Genomic DNA, 21,976 nt, shown 5'->3' on the forward strand with positions numbered 1-21,976 from the left:
ATGAGCAATCTTTGCTAAGTGTACATGATCTCTTTGTTTACCACAGTACAAGTACTATCAAACCTAAAAGTACAAAAAAAAAATTCACAAAGTATGGCGAAATATGAATGCCGAAATTATCTGCTGAACAGTGAAAAGCCCTTAGGAGCAGTTCTCCCTGTGTAGCTACAACCGAACAGGGCACTTGTGTCAAAAGAACATTTTTAAAGAAGATCGGAATGTAATAAAATGAAATGCCTGTATTTTCTTAAAAAAAACAAATATAACTTTCAAATAATTGAGTACAAGCAAACAATACCAGCTTCTAGATGGCAAAAAAAGCACTGAAAACTGCAGATTCATTGTGATATATCTCCGCCTATAAAGCCATCATTTTGCTAATGATTTGAGAAAACAAAGCCCTTGAAATAGTATGTGCAACTAGGAAGAGGCATTTTTGTATTGTCGGGTCAACCAGGTTACTATGAAAGGGGTGAAGGAAACTTGTGGGTGGGCACGGCTGTTTGGTAATTACGTTTTAATGCCTATGACATTATTTCCTAAGCTTACCATCAGACCTACAGCTTCCTTTTATCTGATTAATAATTTCTTTTCTATCTTTCAAACAGTGGTATTCATATTTATCATGCTTTAAACAATTCTTTCTACTACAGTGATGAGTAAATATTCAGTGAAAATAGGACAAAGCACATTTGAAATTCATATACTTACATTAACAATATCTGATGGCTTCTTCGCATCGGTTAAAGTTTCCTGAAATACAGAAAAAAGGGACATCAATACCATAATTATTAAACCTTCCTAAGATTATCTGTTTCATCCTTTTGACAAAACAAAGAAAAGAAACTAGTAACAGGAAAAACTGATCTATATATTTATCAAGTGTTCTGCTTTTAGTGGGAAACATTATGAGGGATGAGCTTCATTCTGTCCCATTCCTCTGACAACTGGGGAACACTATTTACAAGGTGCTACATCTTCGGGGAGGGTGATTAGGGATTAGAGGGGCTTCTCCATCCTGTGAAAGTAATTTTAAAAGACTTGGTAATTGATATTTTCTCATGATGTGAAGAACATGTGTTGCAGGAGCAATCAATACCAGCTGATTTAAACATCACAATTCACAGAACTTCCATTGTCCTAAGAACATCAAGTATTAAATACTCTATTTGATCATCTAACTTTCAGCAGCAGCTGCTTACAGTACTGCAATGTAAATTATAAATGCATTCATGAAGCATCCATTTGCTATACAAATTTTGCACATGCCTGCAACCATGTTGTTCCACTGTGGGCCATAGCAGTCAGACAATGGCCAACCACAGTGAAACCAACCACAAGCATGAGCGGTGAATATCGAGGGTCGACTGCGGTCCTGTGGTTGAGTGTTTGTCATGTTTTTGACCCGACCGTCATGCAACCACAGCAGTGAACATCTACATACAACTATACAGCTTTTGCACTTAAAGGCTAAGTGTGGCTGCACTTTAAGATGAGCCAAACCTGTAGGAGCACAGTTTCAACATGCCACAAGCCCAGAATTTTTCTCAAAAAGTGGTGTTTTTCTGAATCTCACTTGCCTCTGTATTAGTTGAAGCAATCAAGTTTTGGTCTGGTTTTTCTAACTGACATAGTTTACAAGTGCTGCCATTGTCAAAGTTGCCAAAAAATTCAGATTTCAATTTTCCATGGTGATAATATTCAAATACATGAAAATACATTGTATGTTGTATAAGACAAATGTCACGTAAAACTTCAGTTTTCCCTTCAACAGCAACAGGCTTTTTCAATGTCAAGTCACACTCATTCAATACAGGAAACAATTCATTCTACATATATTAGCCTTCACCACAAAGTGGCTACCTTATTACAGTGTATGAAATTGTTGGCACAAAGTTCGCTTATTATTTTCAATTTTCACTGCTTGACTTATCTTTTATATATGGAAAACTATCAGCATGAAAGTTTTATCATTTGATCGATATCAAGCAATTTTTCACCTGATAAATACATAGGCAATTTGGATAGTAACAACAAGCAATTTCAATTTTACGGCTATAAATCTTTTACAAATATTTTTGAATGAGAACATTGATAAGACTTTAGCCCTATTTAAGTCAAAATGCTAGGGCAGAGCAGCAAGAACAAGTATTTCCTTTTCATTCCCTTTCTTATTACACAAGCTGTTCTACTATGTACATTGCAATAAAGCGACTTAGTGATGGTAATCAATTTAACTAAATTTTAAAGCACATACAGTACTAATCAGACCTATGAGGATAACAGACGTATGAGGATAACATGCATCTACTATTTTGTTCAGTAATACAAAGGGATCTAATATTCAACATGTTGACATACATTTTGACCATTCCTTTGAACACTTAACAAGACAGAATTATGAGCACCCACAACACTAATAATGCAGTAAAAAAGAGTTGATTTTTAACAATTAGTCAATGCTGCCTGCATGGCTTTTGCGACATCAGCAGTATCATTGCTGACATGCCATAATTTTCGACAATGGGAGCAGTAAGAACATCTAAGAACTATGAATTTACAGTGATGGGATGGTAACAATGCTTATGGTTGCCATGACTGTTTACGATTGCCTTACAGACACAAAATTGGGTGATCAGAGCTGTAACAAAGACAACAGGTGCACAAATTTCAAGGACAGGAGCAGAAGCAAGATTGACAGGCACACACACAGGGGTTTCTCTTGAATTATTTTACCGAATGTAATATATAGGTTAAAAACATCCCAGAGAAACCCCTGTGGGCACAGTCATACTATTATTATGACCCAAACTAGGAGAAGTGGCAGCAGTGCTAAAGCCTGACGGAACATAATTGGAGAGACAGGTGGATAAAAATTAATATTATGAAGGTTTCATCAGAAAGGAAACAAAGAAGATTCTTGAAATATATCAAATTTTGTTGTGTTTAGAAAGTCAACCAAAAATCACTGTTCACAGTTTTAAAGCCTAAAACATTTCACAACGCAGATTATGGGTATCCTCCTTCAAACCTCCCTCCCACCATTGGTTTTGTTCAATATATATCAATGGTTTTTGAGCTTAGTCTTAAGCAAGCTTTCCAGCAAGTTTTGACAACAAATTAGGCCTTACATATATATAATTCAGGGCCTTCTTAATTCTAAAATTAGCACACTTTTCTGAGAATTGAGTGCTGTCCTAAGAACCACCCACATCTAAGAGGTGCATCCAAGCATTTTAATGGTATACCCATACACTTGTGAACCATTGATGTTAAACAATGGGAAAATTTTCAATTTTACAAAAATGAAAGAACTTTTTTAAGCATTCTCAACACATCAATCTTCACTGAAATAGGAATTTGTCTTTGAAAGAAATGTGAAAATTAATAATTCAATTGAAAAGTAGGACAGTAAATTTGACCCTTGTTAAAGGATTTTATCAAAACTTCAATATTTTAACATTTTTTTGGAATTTTAGGCCTTCTAAAAAGCCAGATTGATAATGGCCGAGGTTAATTAATCTTGTCCACACAACAATTGACAACAACGTGGACGATTAGGACACCAAAACTGTAACACTACCTTGACCTTTTATCTTTGAAATTAATCGAAGAACAGACACCGGTAATATAATATTCATGAAATAATAAATAAAGGAAAAGCCTATCCCCAACATTTTTTTCTATTTAATAACAGTACTCAACCCTGCATTAGAAATGTTTATACTTCCTAGTTATGTATCATAAATGATTTTGCTGATAGATACACGTCCAGGATATGCTTTTACTTAAATCGTACACCAGGTCCTTTTAAATTTTAATGTTTAGATGTTTTGAGCAGAAGATATATATAATGTAGCTAAATATGCATTTAGCGTTCATCTTGATATGGCTGACTTGATCATTTCTCATAAATTCATTACATTGCACACTTTCAATGAACGCCTTCTTGAGTCATAAGAATTGGAAAACACCCAATTAATCTTGAGCGCAATATCGTGACATTAAAATAATCATGTGGACACTACTTATTAAATTTAAAACAAGACATACAATTACCGGGTAAATGAGAATGTGTTTTCGGTTTTAACTGCATAACATCTGCATGTTTTCTTTAGCGTGAGAGCTTAATTAAGCAACCAAAAGACAAGAAATTCTAAATCAATGGTACAACACTCGATATAAATTCTATTTCAAGAGAAATACGAAAATGAAATCTTGAAACAGGTTGACACTATCAAAAGGTTATCTCTCAAGCTGCAATTTTATCTTTCATGTGGTGCATATCTCTTTAAAAACCGCAAAATGTGCATTAAGTTGTGAACATTTTTGACACAAATATTTTTGCCTATTAATATGTCTACAGAAATCTTAGTGTATTAATTGTATGCGCAATCAAAAAATGTAATGTGCATTTAGCAGGAGTTTCTTTACTTATTTACATAAACATGTGCTATAATAATGCCTAGATTAACGGATTTGATTAATATAATATTACGTAATGCTTAACCAAGTAGGACTTAGGTAATAATATATAATACAGGTATATACAAAGAATATCTCATTTTATGAAGACTTAAACCGAAGTGTACATATAAAAAGAAATATCAGCGCACTTACATATGCATATTGCATCCTTTCTGAATCTGTATCCAGGTTGAGAATATCTTCTAAGTCTAATGTACAGTCATGGTCATCCGAGTCGCTCTGAAAGAAAACAACAACAGAATCATTTAAATGTTTAACAACGTTTAATGAAGAGCAGCATAAGAATGGTGTATGCTAGTCCAGGGGGAATGCTAGTAGTGACATTTTTAACAGTAATACTGGACTGTTTAAATTCCTTCCTAAATACAAAATTGCACCAAAGATTCATCATTAAACATCCCTCAAAGCATTGTACAAGTTGCAGTCTTGGCTTATAATACAGGCCTCAATAAATGGTCAACGGTCAACAATTGACAGTGTCATTATTGTCTGAAACCGTTTCCCCAGTCAAACCTAAAGTTTAAATACAAGAACTTAATTTAGAGGAAATATAAAGAAATGCCGGTACATGATAAGATCTTCACATTCATTTTCCAAGTGGCCACTTATATATATTAAGTGTCCCGGCATGCGGATTTATTATGATGGTTTTAAGTGCACTGTATACAAAGATATTCTGAGGTTAGCTTCTATATATAAATTGTCTACCCAAACTGCAGTCTTTCCAGTTGGCAAGCTTTTATAAAGGTCTAATTACACCAGCTAACATGTAATACAATGACATAAGAGGAAAAAGAACGAAAAGTCTTGGAAGTTCCACTTTAAGGAACATTACAATACATGCATTGAAGTATCTTCTCTTTTTCAACAATGGAAACTGAAATATTTTCCCAGCTAATGGAATTCTTTCCTCATTCTGATTTTAACATCAATGGAAGCATACAGAACAGATAGTTAACAAGACCCACACCGGCTTACATTACTATATTATCTTTAGAAACCTGCTTCACTGGAACACTGGCCAATACTCCCAACAAATAATTTAAGGATCCAACTGGGCCAAAATTGTTATATACATTTAAGAGATAAGTTTTCAAGTTCAGTAACCCTGCAGTATGAGTCAGGCTCTAATAGAATTAGTGAATTTCTTTGTTGACAACCCAAAGAACCAAATACCAGATAAAGAGATCAAACATCTATGGCATACAATAACAAAGCTTACTTCATGTAGTCATTTGCATACCCTTTATAATACAGTGCCTTAACAACCATTCAGAGAAGTATTCAAATGTTCAACTGATCTGAATAATTCTAATTTCATAATGAATGCCCCATTTTGGATTAATTTTATTCTATGAATGGTAATATTTTATTTGTGGCTAAAATCAACGAAAGTACCAGCTGACATGATATTAAGGCAAAAAATGCAAAAGCAGCATAAAATAATGATTATAGAAAGGGATAACCTTCCCCAAAACAGTATAATTCACTACCACATAAAAACATTCTACTATTGGTCCCTGGCCAACCATGTAATGGAATTGATATCGTCAAATGATGCCAAACATGCAACTCAAAAACTGCAATTAAATGAAATTGTTTGCATGTGTTTCACCAATTCATATGAAGATATACAAATGACTGGCAAGATGCTAAGAGCACTGCAAACAATTCAACATTTCAATCTCTAGAAAAAGAGATTGTTTGCAATCCAAATAACAAAGTATATTGAAGAAATAAGATGTAAAATATCTCTAGTCCAAAACATTATTTCAAGTTTTACTACAGAAGGAGAGGCAATTATACATGACTACATATCTGCAATTTATACTCAGTTTTGCTACACAGCAGTGGAAAATGCGGGGCCATTTCACCCCCAAGTGAGCAAATAATGGGCTTTCCATTTGACACTTTTTTGTATGTATCAAACATGTCCTATTCCTTTTTATCAAGGAAACCAGGTTACCACATCTTAATGTTTGTATTATAGCAGCATAATCTCCCCCTCATTCCACTGTTGTCAGGAGAAAATGACCCGCCATGTAAATTCAACAGAATGTAGTTCCTGTGTTAGGATAGATGAAAGTATACAAACATTTACATTTGCCAGGTTTGTATATCCAGGGTGCGTGCCGAATGTGGACCTTAGTCTCATCATATGACATTTATCACACAGTTTCTACGGTCATAATGCCATCTAATGCTAGTGTTTCAGTGTACATTACAATTAACCCCTCCTCCCAACGGTGCCAAGTTGGTCCCCCTGGCCAGCCATTAAACACCTTGTTTACCTTCAATAATTACTATATATGTGACTTGCAGGTTTTTCTATCTTTTCTTTTGTAACCTGTGAGAGTTAAATTTGCCCTTTTGATTCCTGTAATACTATAAAACCAAAAGAGGAAAAACCTTTCAGACAGAAATAGCAATGATCTAACCACAAATGCTTATTTTGTCGTTATCTGATTTTAAAATGCTGAGTTGACCACAAAATAGCTGCGTATAGCAGTAGCTGTACATTTTATTGGCATTTTACTGGGTCCTCTGTCCATTATTTAAGACCACATCCAGGAAACCATCAACAATCACCAGGAAACAGGAACCACAAACTGTCAATATTACTATCACATCCCAATAGAGCCCTTAAAAGTTTAGATTGATTGATTATTTTAATACAGGTATGTGAAATTAAACAACAATTTACTGCATTACAATGATGAATTTTAATTTGTTCCAAGGTGTTTTATTACCTTCCAGTTTTTGTCATTTATTGCTGTCTGAAGGTGAGATATAAAAGCTACATAGGAATCTATTATCAGAGGCATAAAAAAGATCCCTGGTCGGAGATTCGAGCTCTGGCTGAGGACTCCTTCAGTGAGAGACTTTAACCTAAGGCTAGACAATCTCATCCTATACACACATATGATCACTGAAATAACATACTTGTAGAAGACATGCTGTCAGCTTTTGTAATTGCTCACATAAAAAAGGCCTTTAGAAATGCTCTTTATTATATAATTTAGTTATGTATAAAAAGTTATCCTAAATGGCATGTGTGCTGCAGCTGAGATATTACAGATTAAAATACCATATTCAAGTATGCATGTCTCAATTATACATAAAAACTAGGTAATACATTATGTGGCTGTAGCAAGAAGACAAAATATGAAATAGGCTATCACTCAAAAATCATATTTATCCACAACTATCAAAACTATTATAAATCCTGAGAACTTGTAGACCAAGACCATTCAATCAACTGAGACACCAAGATCAGATCAGATCCCAGGCAGTGTTTACCTGGAAGATTGGATCAATTAACAGGTGAACTGCAACCTTCACACACCTAGCTAGGATGTAACATATTTCTGTGGTTTTACGTACAGTATCAGGGTGCCAAGCTTCCTGTCTTAGTCCAGCCAAAAGGACAAATAAGGGCCAAAATGACAAGTAAATAGGAAAAAGAACATAAAATTGACCAAAAGACAAGGACAAGCAAATGGCAAGAAGAACAAGGACAAGCAAATGGCCAAAAGAACAAGGACAAGCAAATGGCCAAAAGAACAAGGACAAGCAAATGGCAGGAAGAACAAGGACAAGCAAATGGCCAAAAGAACAAGGACAAGCAAATGGCAAGAAGAACAAGGACAAGCAAATGGCCAAAAGAACAAGGACAAGCAATGGCAAGAAGAACAAGGACAAGCAAATGGCCAAAAGAACAAGGACAAGCAATTGGCAAGAAGAACAAGGACAAGCAAATGGCCAAAAGAACAAGGACAAGCAAATGGCAAGAAGAACAAGGACAAGCAAATGGCCAAAAGAACAAGGACAAGCAAATGGCAAGAAGAACAAGGACAAGCAAATGGCCAAAAGAACAAGGACAAGCAATTGGCAAGAAGAACAAGGACAAGCAAATGGCCAAAAGAACAAGGACAAGCAAATGGCCAAAAGAACAAGGACAAGCAAATGGCAGGAAGAACAAGGACAAGCAAATGGCAGGAAGAACAAGGACAAGCAAATGGCAGGAAGAACAAGGACAAGCAAATGGCCAAAAGAACAAGGACAAGCAAATGGCAGGAAGAACAAGGACAAGCAAATTGTCAAAAAGACAAGGACAATCAAATCAACAAAAGGAAACTCAAATAGACAAAGGGACAAGGACACTCAAATACACAAAAGGACAAGGACACTCAAATAGACAAAGGGACAGGGACAATCAAATACACAAAAGGACACGGACACTCAAATAGACAAAAGGACAAGGACAATCAAATACACAAAAGGACAAGGACAATCAAATGGCCAGAATAGCAAGGACAAGGACAATCAAATAGACAAAAGGACAAGGACAATCAAATGACCAGAAGAGCAAGGACAAGGACAATCAAATAGACAAAAGGACAAGGACAATCAAATAGCCAAAAGTGGCAAAAGGACAAGGACAATCAAATAGACAAAAGGACAAGGACTATCAAATAGACAAAAGGACAAGGACAATCAAATAGACAAAAGGACAAGGACAATCAAATAGCCAAAAGTGGCAAAAGGACAAGGACAATCAAATGGCCAGAAGAGCAAGGACAAGCAAATGCCCAAAAGGACAAAGACAATCAAATGGACAAAAGGGCAAGGACAATCATATGGTCAAAAGGACAAGGAAAATCAAATAGACAAAAGGAAAAGGACAATCAAATAGACAGAAGGACAAGGACAATCAAATAGACAGAAGGACAAGGACAATCAAATGACCAGAAGAGCAAGGACAATCAAATAGACAAAAGGACAAGGACAATCAAATGGCCAAAAGTTCCAAAAGGACAAGGACAAGTAAATGGTCAAAAGAACAAGGACAAGCAAGTAGCCAAAAGGACAAGGACAAATTAAGCACATACCAATAGGACAAGCAAATGAGCAAAAGACAATAACAAGCAAATGGCCAAAAGACAATAACAATCAAATGACCAAAGGACAAGGACACCCTAACGATCAAAAGGACAAGGGCAAGCAAATAATCAAAAGTACAAGGACAAGCAATTGATCAAAAGTTCAAGAACAAGCAAATTGCCTAAAGTACAAGCAAATGATCAAAAGGTCAAGCAAATGATCAAAAGTACAAGCAAATCATCACAAGGACAAGCAAATGATCATAAGTACAAGCAAATGGACTTAAGGACAAGCAAATGATCAAAAGGACAAGCAAATGGTCTAAAGGAGCAAATGCTAAAGGACAAGAAAAGGGCAAGCAAATGGCTAAAGGACAAGCAAATGGCCAAAAGGGCAAGGATAAGCAAAATACAAAAGGACAAGGACAAGCAAATGGAAAAAAGACAAGGACAGGCAAAAGGACAAGGACAGGAAAATGGACTGTGCCAAGCAAAAGAACAATGACATGCAAATGGGCGTTGGCAAACAAAAGGACAATGACAGGCAAAAAGACAATGACAAGCAAAAGGACAAGGACAGAACAATGGACATTGGCAAGCAAAAGGACAATAACAGGCAAAAGGACTGTGCAAATGGACAAGGACAGGCAAATGGATAAGGACAAGCAAATAGAATGGACATTGGCAAGCAAAAGGACAATAACAGGCAAAAGGACTGTGCAAATGGACAAGGACAAGGACAAGCAAATGGGCTTTGACACTCAAATGGACAAGGACAGGCAAATGGACAATGGCAGGCAACTGGACAATGGTAGGTGAATGGACAAGGACAGGCAAATGGACAATGGCAGGCAAATGGACTATGACAAGAAAAAGGACTATGGCAGGCAAATGGACAATGACAGCAAACGGACAAAGACAGGCAAATGGACTTTGGCATGCAAATGGAAAATGACAGGCAATGGACAATGGCAGGCAAATGGACAATGACAAGCAAAAGGACAAGAACAGGCAAATGGACAATGTCAGGCAAAAGGACAATGACAGGCAAATGAACAATGACAGGCAAAAGGACAATGACAGGCAAATGGACAATGTCATGCCAAAGGACAAGAACAGGCAAATGGAAAATGACAGGCAATGGACAATGGCAGGTAAATGGACAATGACAAGCAAAAGGACAAGAACAGGCAACTCGACAATGGCAGGCAACTGGACAATGGCAGGCAAATGGACAAGGACAAAAAAAGGACAAGAACAGGCAAATGGACAATAACAGGCAAATAGATAATAACAAGCAAAAAGACAAGAACAGGCAAATGGACAATGACAGGCAAATGGACAAGAACAGCCAAATGGACAATGACAGGCAAAAGAACAAGAACAGGCAAATAGACAATGACAAGCAAAAGGACAAAAACAGGCAAATAAACAATGACAAGCAAAAGGACAAAAACAGGCAAATAGACAATGACAAGCAAAAGGACAAAAACAGGCAAATAGACAATGACAAGCAAAAGAACAAGAACAGGCAAATAGAAGAACAGGCAAATAGACAATGACAAGCAAAAGGACAAAAACAGGCAAATAAACAATGACAAGCAAAAGGACAAAAACAGGCAAATAGACAATGACAAGCAAAAGGACAAGAACAGGCAAATAGACAATGACAGGCAAAAGGACAAAAACAGGCAAATAGACCATGACAAGCCAAAGAACAAGAACAGGCAAATAGACAATGACAAGCAAAAGAACAAGAACAGGCAAATAGACAATGACAAGCAAAAGAACAAGAACAGGCAAATGGAAAATGCCAGGCAAACTGACTATGACAATCAAAAGGACAATGACACACAAATGGACAAGGACAGGCAAATAGACTATGACAGGCAAAATGGCAGAGGCAGGCAAATGGACAAGGGCCTGCAAAAGGACAATAGGACAAGCACATTTTGAAAAAGAAAATGGTCAGAAAGGACAAGCAAATGACCAAAGGGTTATTTTTAGCAAATGGCTAAAGGGGAAAGTAAATGACCAAAGGTATTAAGAGTATTGTCAAGTATTTCAGATCACTTCAGCCAGATGGCCTACTCTTTTTTCTGGACTGTTCCAAAGTTGAGCGGGCAGCACATTGCAAATATTCCCCATGAAAATAATTCATAAAGGTTTTGTATCAACTTACCTTTTAAACATTAAGGTTTTTTAAAGGAAAAAAACATTCAAAATTACCAACAAATCACTTGAAAGTTTGGACAACAATGTCAAACCAATTTTGAGGAAAAATGAATGTCTTGTCTCACAATGAGATCAGAACGCACTCAAAACTCAGATACCCTAATCTCTTTCCTGTAACCTCAATCTAAAAACTTAAATATGGCATGAATTTATTGCAGTTGAAGGAGGGTGTTTTCCTGATATCAGACAGTACAAGACTTCGTCTGGTAGCATTAATCCTGTTTATCTTTGCACACTTGATTACACCAGGGAAAATTCCTGATTACCATATAACCATATTCCTATCATTCAGTGTTTAACTACATCATTAGCAACAGAACATGTCTTGATTACAGCCTAAACCAATGAAGTGAGCAATATAAAACCCTAGCCTTTTTCCTATTTTGCCAAGAAAATCCAATCAGTCTAATGGGTGATTGATTCCTCCATGTCCTGTCACAGTTTCCTGGGCCACTAACGCACACCATATAAATCCTGCTGGCGGAAACATGGCACTGAAATCAATGTTCAATTTGGGAAATGAAGGAGACATTTTCATTTGGAACAAAATACAGACACAAGAAGATACGAGTGTGCGAATCAATACTTCTTGAATAACAGTAATGTTTAGGGTATTTTCCCATATATGATTAACTGGCTGTAAGATTATTTCCTTGGAACTCTCAAATTCTCTGACACACAGTTGAACTTAAACTCCTTGGGGTGTGGCAATGTTTTTATTTGCATGGCTTTTCTAACAGATTGAGGCCCAAATCATACAGTTGAACTTAAACTCCTTAGGATGTGGCATATTTGCATGGCTTTTCTAACAGATTCAGGCCCTTATCAGGTGTTTGATAACCTGTAAGGGCAATCTGATCCAAATCAAACACAATATTTACATAACAAACCCAACAACAACACCCATCAGATGGCAATGTTGACTTAACAACAATGGAAACACTAACATTGCAGATCGATACAATTATGGCTTGAATGACATCAATCAATGACCAATTAATGTAATTAGGTCAAGAAAGATTGTCAAACATTAAGCAGCAATTGAATCTGACAAAATCACCTGAAATAACTAGGTAATAAGGTCTTAAAGTATTCACTAGCCTCTTTTAGACCTTTGCATAAGTTTGTTAAAACCCTTACAACATTTAACAAAGGAAACTAAATGATTATACATACATATTTACAGATGGAAGGAAAATGGGATGCTGACAAGGCTAAAAAATGACTTGAAAAATAAACAGGCCTAGAGTCCTACCTCCTACAGGGTAATTATATAGCAAGGCTGCCTCAGGTTACATTGATTTTCCAACCCCAGTATATAAACTAAATGTCCAATTCATGAACCATTTTCTCTTTGATCCTATACTTTTCTTGCATCTCTATACAGCTGTAGTTTGGATATAAAACTCACATAAAAATGCCCATGAAAACTGTACAGTGGTCTATAAATTGCCATTAAATTGTAGGTCTGTGCTTTCCCAGAGCTTTGATTCAACAAAATGATCAGAAGGAATAGGGTGGACCCAGAAAATAATCAGTTTTATACAGCTTTTCGCATAGTAAGCTTTGTACATGGCATCTGTAGTGCTGTTGTGCATCTAGATAATGATACAGCATGCACAGTTCCACCAGTGCTGGGTGTGTCAGGATCCCCTGCCAAAATGCCACTTGTTCTCTGTACAGACACATAAATCATGTGCTGAATAAATGGAAGCAATAGTAAGAGTTAGCAATTTGTTCTTTACAAATAAGTTGTAAAAACAGACTTCTGTCAATGTCAACAGAATACTAAAGCCTAAATCATGAGAATTTGGATGAGCTAATATTTAGGCAAATTTAACAATTCAGAATGCTCAAATTGCACTGGAATAGTTAAGAATGTTCTTAAATATCCCAATGTATTTACTGTTCTGATTTGATTGTATAGAACTGCATGTAACACACTCATAACTATTATGAGATTGTAACACCTGACTTAACTATCAAATATTTACATCTACATGCACTTGTAAACATATTGCACAAGAATGTGACACAAGGAGAGGAAATTAGCTTGATTAGTGGTTTGTCCCTGGGCAGTTTTTGTGGTCAGAGAAGACTACAAGGATTTGAAGAGTTGGGAAGGTGTGAACTAGGTGTGGGAACGGCCACTTAAGTCACTGTCCACAATTGTCCATCACCTGGCCAGCTACAACCACTGCACAGGAATGTACATATATAAGATTTGCTAATATAGAGAGTAATTTTCATTATGACATTATTTTACCTTCTTGATTCTTTAAGAGAAAAAACTTTGTTTAAGTAAATGCTTGTATTTTATGACATCCAATTTAAAACCTTGTTAACCATATGCACGTATATGTATCTATAATAACCATTCAGTATAATCATGACAAATGCAACGCTTCGAGACATTTGCACTCCCACATGTAGTATGCAAATTATTTAAGTGGCTTGATATCTTTTTTAATCATTTTAAACAGAAGTATAAGCAACATCATTTATGTTAGAAATTATTAACAACAACACGAACACTAGACTTTAGCCTTGAAAACAACAGTACATCATTTCTATTTCTATATTGCCTTTTTTGACCCAGGGACATATTAAACTGCAATCATTTGGAATAAGTTAATAATTTGACTTGCCATTTATGTGCATTATATCACGTCACCAAGAACGAAATGTGGACAGATTCATGTCAATATCAAAAAACATTTTTAAGCTTTGACCACTACCACCATTTTTACAAGGATTATGACTTGCCATGTACATTTAGGTACCAGCTGTAAATCAAAACATTTCTACCATGTTCCAGTTCGAATGTTAGGAAGGAATCAACATTTATTTTGATACATCATTCTTTGTTGTCTGTGTCCTAATTTACTAGAATAACAAAACACATGTATTATTGTTGGAATGCAGGTGCAGTAATCAAGCAATATAGAATGCACTAGAATATCATGTTATCGCTGTGCACATTGAACTAAAGGCTGAACATAGCTGAAGAGTTCCTGGACAAGGGCCTAAAACATTTCCTCAGACACAGATTGTTTAATTACCTGTCAGAGAAATGCTGGATTTGAAGCTAATTATTGTTTGAAATGGCGTACTGCCACTACTGCTGTTGCTGTGTTCAACATTTACCTGAGTTACATGTTCTTCAGCTAAAGTATCAAAGAATGGCTCATTGTTTCCAAAAAAGATTATTTTTTCTAATATTGATGCCTGTCTAGTCAGGGCTTTTTCTGCCCATTTTGGGAAAAAGACCCTAGACATTTTGGGAAATTTTGCGTTGTGAAAATGCGGAAATTGGGAAATTTTACAGTGAAAAGAAAAAGCTGTCTAGTCTCCTGTGAATAAGGAAATGATTTAATATTAGTTTATTTTCCCTTTAAAAGACCCACAATGGCTGAAATATCAATCCTTGGGGTGTAAATATCTATTGCAATAAATCATGACATAATAGTTCATATGTCTGAATGTAATGAAAATCAACAATTTCTGAGTTCAATTACCAAAAAAACTTACAATCACATAATTTATTAGGATGTTGAAAATGAAACAGTACAGGTAAAAAGAATTTCAAAAAAAATATCTTATATTTTGCTTTGGGAATGGGTCTGATAGTCGGACCCGTGGGTTAGTTTAGTTTAAACATATATATTTTACAACGATTGTGAAACAAGTTATTACAACATTATATTAATCACTCTGTGGTCTTGTGTTGTGGGGGAAACCGGAGAACCCGGAGAAAACCCACTTGTCCGGCTTGGTGACCACAAACCAAACTCACATGCGCCCAAGCCGGGAATCGAACCCGGGTCGCCTAGGTGAGAAGCGAGTGCGCTAACCACTGCGCTAACCGGACAACCATGACCCGTGGGTACAATAGAAAAAGCCCTGCTAGTATATATATTAAATGAAAAAAAACAAACACATAAAACATGATAAAATCTCTGATCATATGCGCAGCGCATCAGGGCAGATAATCCTTAACTCTAGTAATTCAATATATTTTAACCAAAATCAAAGTATCTGACTTAATATCATTTATCAGTGTTCCCCTCTAGTTTCTACAAAAATATGCTCTTTTCAGATGTATAAAGAGATTATGAATCTGATAATAAGATTTGTTTCTTATACTTTAATGTAACATTGGCTAATGTCTTTCTGGCAATAGGTAACAACAGTTACACAACATGGTATAATAGCGAACATTGCAACAGGAAACAAACAGCATTAAAAGTACAATACTTCCATACCTTCTATCAAAGCACAAAAACACTATAATATTAAGACTATAACATAGAACTCAATCATTCATGAGTTAACGTTCTAAAAACAAAATCGGTTACAGTCTTACTCAAAATTTAACTTGAAGCCTTTACCACAAATGAACAAAAAATGAATTAACAAAGACGTTACAAAACTAAAAAGACAACACACATCTGTAAATAATGTAAAATAAACGCTGAAGTTAACTGCAAGCTTAAATGAATTATTCACCCAAAACTATTCACACACGCACATGCTAGTTATTCAAAGATATTCCTGCGTGTTAAATAATTCATAACCACTGCCTGTTGTATGTGTATAATTGACAGGAAAAAAACACCAGAAGATATCAGACAGTTCATTATAAGGCACAATCATGAAATAATAACTTTCAATACATGAATATAAGTTATATATATATATACATGTTTGTCTGTCTTAGAGGCAAGGAAAGATAAAATTAGATCAATATACTGTTGTAAGTATAACTTTATAACAGATTATGTTCCTTATACAGCCAAGTTAAGCACCAAATGTCTGCACTATGTAATCTTACCGACATGAATGGGCATTATCAGCATTTACAATCTGTCTTTCCATTTAAGAGTGGAATTTCATTGGTAAATGTCAATTATACATTATTTTAGAATCTACAAATATAGCGTTTTATAATGGTCAACAACAGAGATCCTTGTGTTATATAAGATTATGTTATACAGGATCGCTGTCCACACCTAAGTCACGGATATCAGAACAATTTTGACTGGAATACCTTTATGACACTTTTTAGGCAGTATACCTGGTGGTTAATGAAACTTAACTAGAGAACATTGACAATAGGGCGACATATTTGGCAGGATTGAAATTCCATTTTGATTGTGAAAATCACCTTAAGACAATACACCCTTTTTAACATGTCAAAGAAAGTAGACAATCCATGTAAGTAAAATTCTTGTACTTGGGGCAGAAGTCTATTAAAAACAGCCAAGAAAATGACATCTCTTATTAAGACTTATTAGCATCTATCAATCAAAGAAAACACCATTTTTTTAACTAGAGCAGAACAACTGAGATGCAAAGTTAAACTGTCAATATCAAGGAAAGACAGCATTTATTTAAAGTATACGGGAGGACTTTGATCAAGGGAGGACTTTGTTTTGATCGACATTTGTTAGCCTGCTTCAACTCGATCAGCAGTAATCTTTTAAAATGCATGTGGTTTGTTAAACATGTGCAAATACTTCCTGCTCCAGCCTTAAAGTAAATCATGAGGAGAACAAAATGATAAACAGAAGTACAGAGTTCAAAACTTCATGGAAAAAACAACAATACTTTAGAACTAAATAAAAATTGTTTAAGAAAAACCAACAACTCAAATTACAAAGAGAAATTTGTATTAATTTGCTTTGCTTAAAAAAAAGTTAAAATAGCTGCAGTGTTATATTCATATTGTTTAACTCCAGTACTAAAAACTTTATTGCATCATTATAATTACTCCCCAACTCGAAAGGGTTTATATTTACAGAAGTCATGGAGTAGCAAAAGGCTTAAAGCACCATGCATTAGCTGCAGTTAGAGGCACAATCAGTATTGATTAAATGGATCTTCAAGAATTAATCAATAAGAGCAGACTGCCCTCCTGGTTTGTAGCTAATATGGTCTGACAGAATCTATTCTTATGGATTTGTTTTGCGCCTCCTATTTTTATAACTTTGTACATATACACACTGGACCTTGGGTACTAACTTCAATGAAAGTGATGTCAACACTTAATTCCACCTATGTAGGTGCATGTATTGCCTGTATTTGCTCACAGGACTGGCAAAAGTTAAACTATTATATTATATGTTACCTAATGGCCTAGCAAGTTGGTAACATTAATTCCTTAATAAAAATTCTAGAATTTAAGCATTTTTATAATAATCAATACAAATATAGGAATACATTAATTTGCACGTGCATCATACCTCACAATTGTACATATCCCTCAATGATTCATACAACCAGTCCTCCACTGAAAGTCTTTTTCGTATAAGCATCATTTGATGTTGTCCATAACGGGCTGTCAAATACTTATGACGTTTCTCTTTTTCTTCTTCACGTTTATTATTTCCAAAACTGACTGAACGGGGCGAGATTTGAGCGCCCGAGTCATTTGCTGATTTAGCTGTGTTGGCACTAGGTGGCGAATTGGCCCGTTGCGGGCTCCGGGGACGATACGACTCCACTCTGCTCGGGTAATTTGTGGTGGCTCCAAACGCCGACATTACCGGACCGCTGAAGAATCCAACTCTCTTTGATTGCGCTTTTGCGTTGGGTCGAAACTCCCTGACAACAAAGTCAAAATAAACAATATAATCCTTTAACAGAATATTATAATTAAAAATCTCTGTTGCATTCAATAAAGTAGTATCTATCATCAAAATAAAAAGTTATTCACATAACATCATATATATGCGCTCTTGGCACTACTTCCTCTCAATTTGGGACAGCAGGTGCCGCGTAGTAATGCTTTATTCACATAGGGAAACGTAAAGTTATAATAGTAATTTTCCTTGAGCGAAAATATTTATTTTAATTTTACAGACATTTAACTCCCTTCATTTGTTAAAAAAATATCATCACCTGTAAATTATCATTTCATTTTAGACGGGTTTTTTTAAAACCGTTACAATGATAAATAAAATGGCTTTAAACAGTGGAAAGATGTTCATGAATTTTATAGAAATATATTTCATTTTTATTGCGACCCCAGATCTAACATCTGAACAGAAAAGTGGATTACTTAATCTACACACCCCACAGCTTACATGGACATAAAATAGTTATGTTTTAAACGTTATACGGAGATCGGGGCACCTTGTCCGAGAAGACAATTGTACATATTAGTCTAAAATCGTGCTTTTTGGCGTGTCCTAGGCATTTGTTTTTCAAATTTGACACACTGCATTATGAGTTTGATAAACGATATTATTTCTTTCTTTAAAAAATGACATTTATTCGGAATGTACTAAGTTGTTGTCTTGTCTACATATGAGATCGCAAATGGGATCGTCGGGCGGATTCTGATTTTAATTATTCATAAAGGCTTTGATGAATACAACCGCCAAATTTCCATTTAATCAAACAATTATTGTTTTAATTTAGTGGGTTATTTAGTGGTTCGCGCATGCGAGCTAGCTAGTATAAAGACATTCATGCCAACACTAAGTATGATAATGGCGGGTATTTTTTTCAGTCGATCAATATTTGGCAGTCAAACAGGCGTCGACGTTTCGATCCCTCACCTCACCACTATCAATATTAGTTCTCTGAAAAGGGGCGTTAAACGATGTGTGTCTTGTGAAGTCCAGTACGTTCTATATATTGGCGCTGTTTAAAGTGTAACGGTCCGCTAGCTGTAGGCTGGTGTGCGTTCATAGTTTAACAGAACAGAACAGAACAGAACGGAACAGACAGTTTAACAATCCGTTATAGACGGAAGTACGTTCATAGTACGTTGATGTACTTGTTTGGTAATATGCAAATTAGCAAAGCCCGGGCTCCGTGTAGATAGAGGTTTTACTGTATATAAAGACCAATGGACCCTTTCAGAGCTGAGAATGCTTTTCTCTGAAGGGATCTGTTGCGTATTTGACGTCACACGTTACAAAAGAACCAGAGCAGCTGTAGCAAGGATTGCATTCTGACTGTGCGCTGTGGCATACAATCTTATTAAACTACACCTATGGATGGCACAGTGGCGTAGTAAATCAAACGTACCCTACCCCACTCTAAGTAAGTTATTATGTATTATTGCTTAACTTAAAAAATAATTCGGTAACCGGATTATGCCAAATTCATTGTTTAAATAGTAAAGTAAAAATAACCAATAACTATAACCTTGAATCTGTATAATATGTGCATGCTGATTTAAAGACCATAACCAATTATATATATTATATTTACACCGATTATAGAATATCGTTTATCAATGAATCATTAAAAAATAAAAAAGTAACTTTTTGCTTGTTTTTTGCATGCATGATAATTGATGTTATTATGTTTGTACCTGATATATATAAGATTGGGTGTTACTCAAAATAAGATTATAAGATAATACTATCATTATTAACGTCAATACTATAAAGATAAAGCTTTGTTTCATATGGACAAAGTTGATCAGTTTCCTGATCACATCAATGCAATAAATAACTGTGATAACTATATTACATCACAAAAACAATGACTTACTTCTTACTTGACACGTTATGTACTTTTTGGTATACACTCTTGCATGTGAAAAAAAAAACACAATATATATATATATATATATATATATATATATATATATATATATATATATATATATATATATATATATATATATTTAAAAATTGTATTTTTCGCATGCAAATATATTTGCTAAAGATTAATTTTGATTTAAAACATATACAGAACACCTCGAACGTTTATGAACATTAAGATTGAAATGGAAAAATGGTGGCATGTAACCCACCAATAGAAAATATTTTCGTTCAATCAAAATGCTGTAAAAGGTTAACCGGAAGCGATTTTTTCGACAGTTTTATTTGGAACTGACAGCAAGCTAGCAGCCAATAACAGCAGCCAATAAGTACAGCAGCCAATAAGGGACTTAGCAGCCAATAAGTACTTTTACCACGAAACACGAAATGTGAAAGGAATCTACTATTTTCCAGCAGCCAATAAGAACACCTGCCACACAACAACAATGTTTCAAAGAAAATATCATTAACGCAAATGGTTTATATAAATAAAACACGATGAAACATAATCAAAAAGAACCAGTACGAACAAAAGTAAACCATAAAATTAATATGTACTACAGTACTCAGTAGAGGCTACCCGCGGCTAAATAGTATCCGGGATAACCAGCTAATATGTTGATAACACATGGGGGAATAATTTAAATTGGATTTATTTTTGGCCCCAGATAACATAAACATTTAAAATATTACATCAGCTTTTTAAAATATTATTACTGGCACAGTTTACCCCCATTCCCCCAATAAATACTGTACTTTATAATATTTGGTATTTGGTTTTTAATCCGAAACACCCGCTATATTAAGTAAAAATATGTATAATATGAATAGCGTTCTCGTAAAATTTGGTATCAAATTATTTAACCAACATTCTTCAATCGTTTTACTATGAGTTGCATTCTGGTTGTTTAGTCAGTATTTATATAAGAGCAATGCGATTGTTTACCCTCGCAATCAAGTAAAATCCTGTCCGCGAGCACGGTTTAATCTACTTCTTCTATTCTATTTGTACCACAAATACCTAAACATCTCGGTTTTGCCGAATTACAGCGATTTGCCGCGTGCATTTATACGGAATTAAGTCGTACGCAGAAACAGCAGTAACAGCAGATGATTGCGGTGACGACGCGCACCACCGCGTTGGCTGCGGTGGAATATATCGTTGCGATATTCCGCGATGACGCATTCTCTCCCGCGGTGGCAACGCTTTTTTTGAAAGAAAAAATCCCGCTTTGTTGATAGTGTAATTATCTAAGATTCATGCTGACCATATAAAGACTCCAGAAGACAGGGTAAGCATACGACGCAGACCCTTTAAAAAGACTATTCCCTGTAATCATTTAATAAGCGTAGTACTGGGGTTAGGAAGACCATATGTATCCTCCAAGACGGGGTCAGTGCATGGCAAAGAAATTAAGGAAATTGTGTTGTTAGTACGACAGCAAGATGCCGCACCTAAATCCTTGGGACCCCTTGTTACGACCAGAAGGAGGCAATTTGACGCTCTAAGACAGGGTACTGGCAATGGCTATGAACTGGCACCTACAAATGACTTCCATCTTAGGGTCAGCTTGAATAAATTGACCCCAACTTCTTGGGCCCTTTTGATTGAGTTAAGCAAACACATTAAACTACTTTGGGTTGCTAATACGACCAAAAGGAGGCGATGTGACGCCATAAGACAGGTAACTGGCATAAAATGGACATCTGGGCTATCACCTAGCAGTGCCGCATGACTTCCATCTTAGATTCAGCCTAAACACAATTAACTTAAACGTAAGGGAAACTCATATTTGGTTAAAACAA

General features: G+C 35.5%; 1 protein-coding gene across 2 annotated transcripts in view; it reads right to left on the reverse strand.

Moving 5' to 3' along the window:
- LOC128207459 (protein phosphatase 1 regulatory subunit 14C-like) overlaps positions 1-21,976 on the reverse strand; it is a 35,669-nt gene that overhangs the window by 4,609 nt on the left and 9,084 nt on the right. The window contains exons 2-4 of one of the 2 annotated variants that reach the window (XM_052910389.1): positions 17,852-18,212; positions 4,621-4,707; positions 712-753 (exon numbers count right to left, since the gene is read on the reverse strand). In XM_052910389.1, coding sequence (XP_052766349.1) covers positions 712-753; positions 4,621-4,707; positions 17,852-18,212 — 490 coding nt within the window. Of the gene's footprint in view, positions 1-711; positions 754-4,620; positions 4,708-17,851; positions 18,390-21,976 lie in introns of those variants that run through there. The other variant, XM_052910388.1, reaches the window with a different exon arrangement.

The sequence above is a fragment of the Mya arenaria genome, chromosome 11, assembly GCF_026914265.1.
Source record: "Mya arenaria isolate MELC-2E11 chromosome 11, ASM2691426v1".
NCBI classification, from domain to species: Eukaryota; Metazoa; Mollusca; class Bivalvia; order Myida; family Myidae; genus Mya; species Mya arenaria.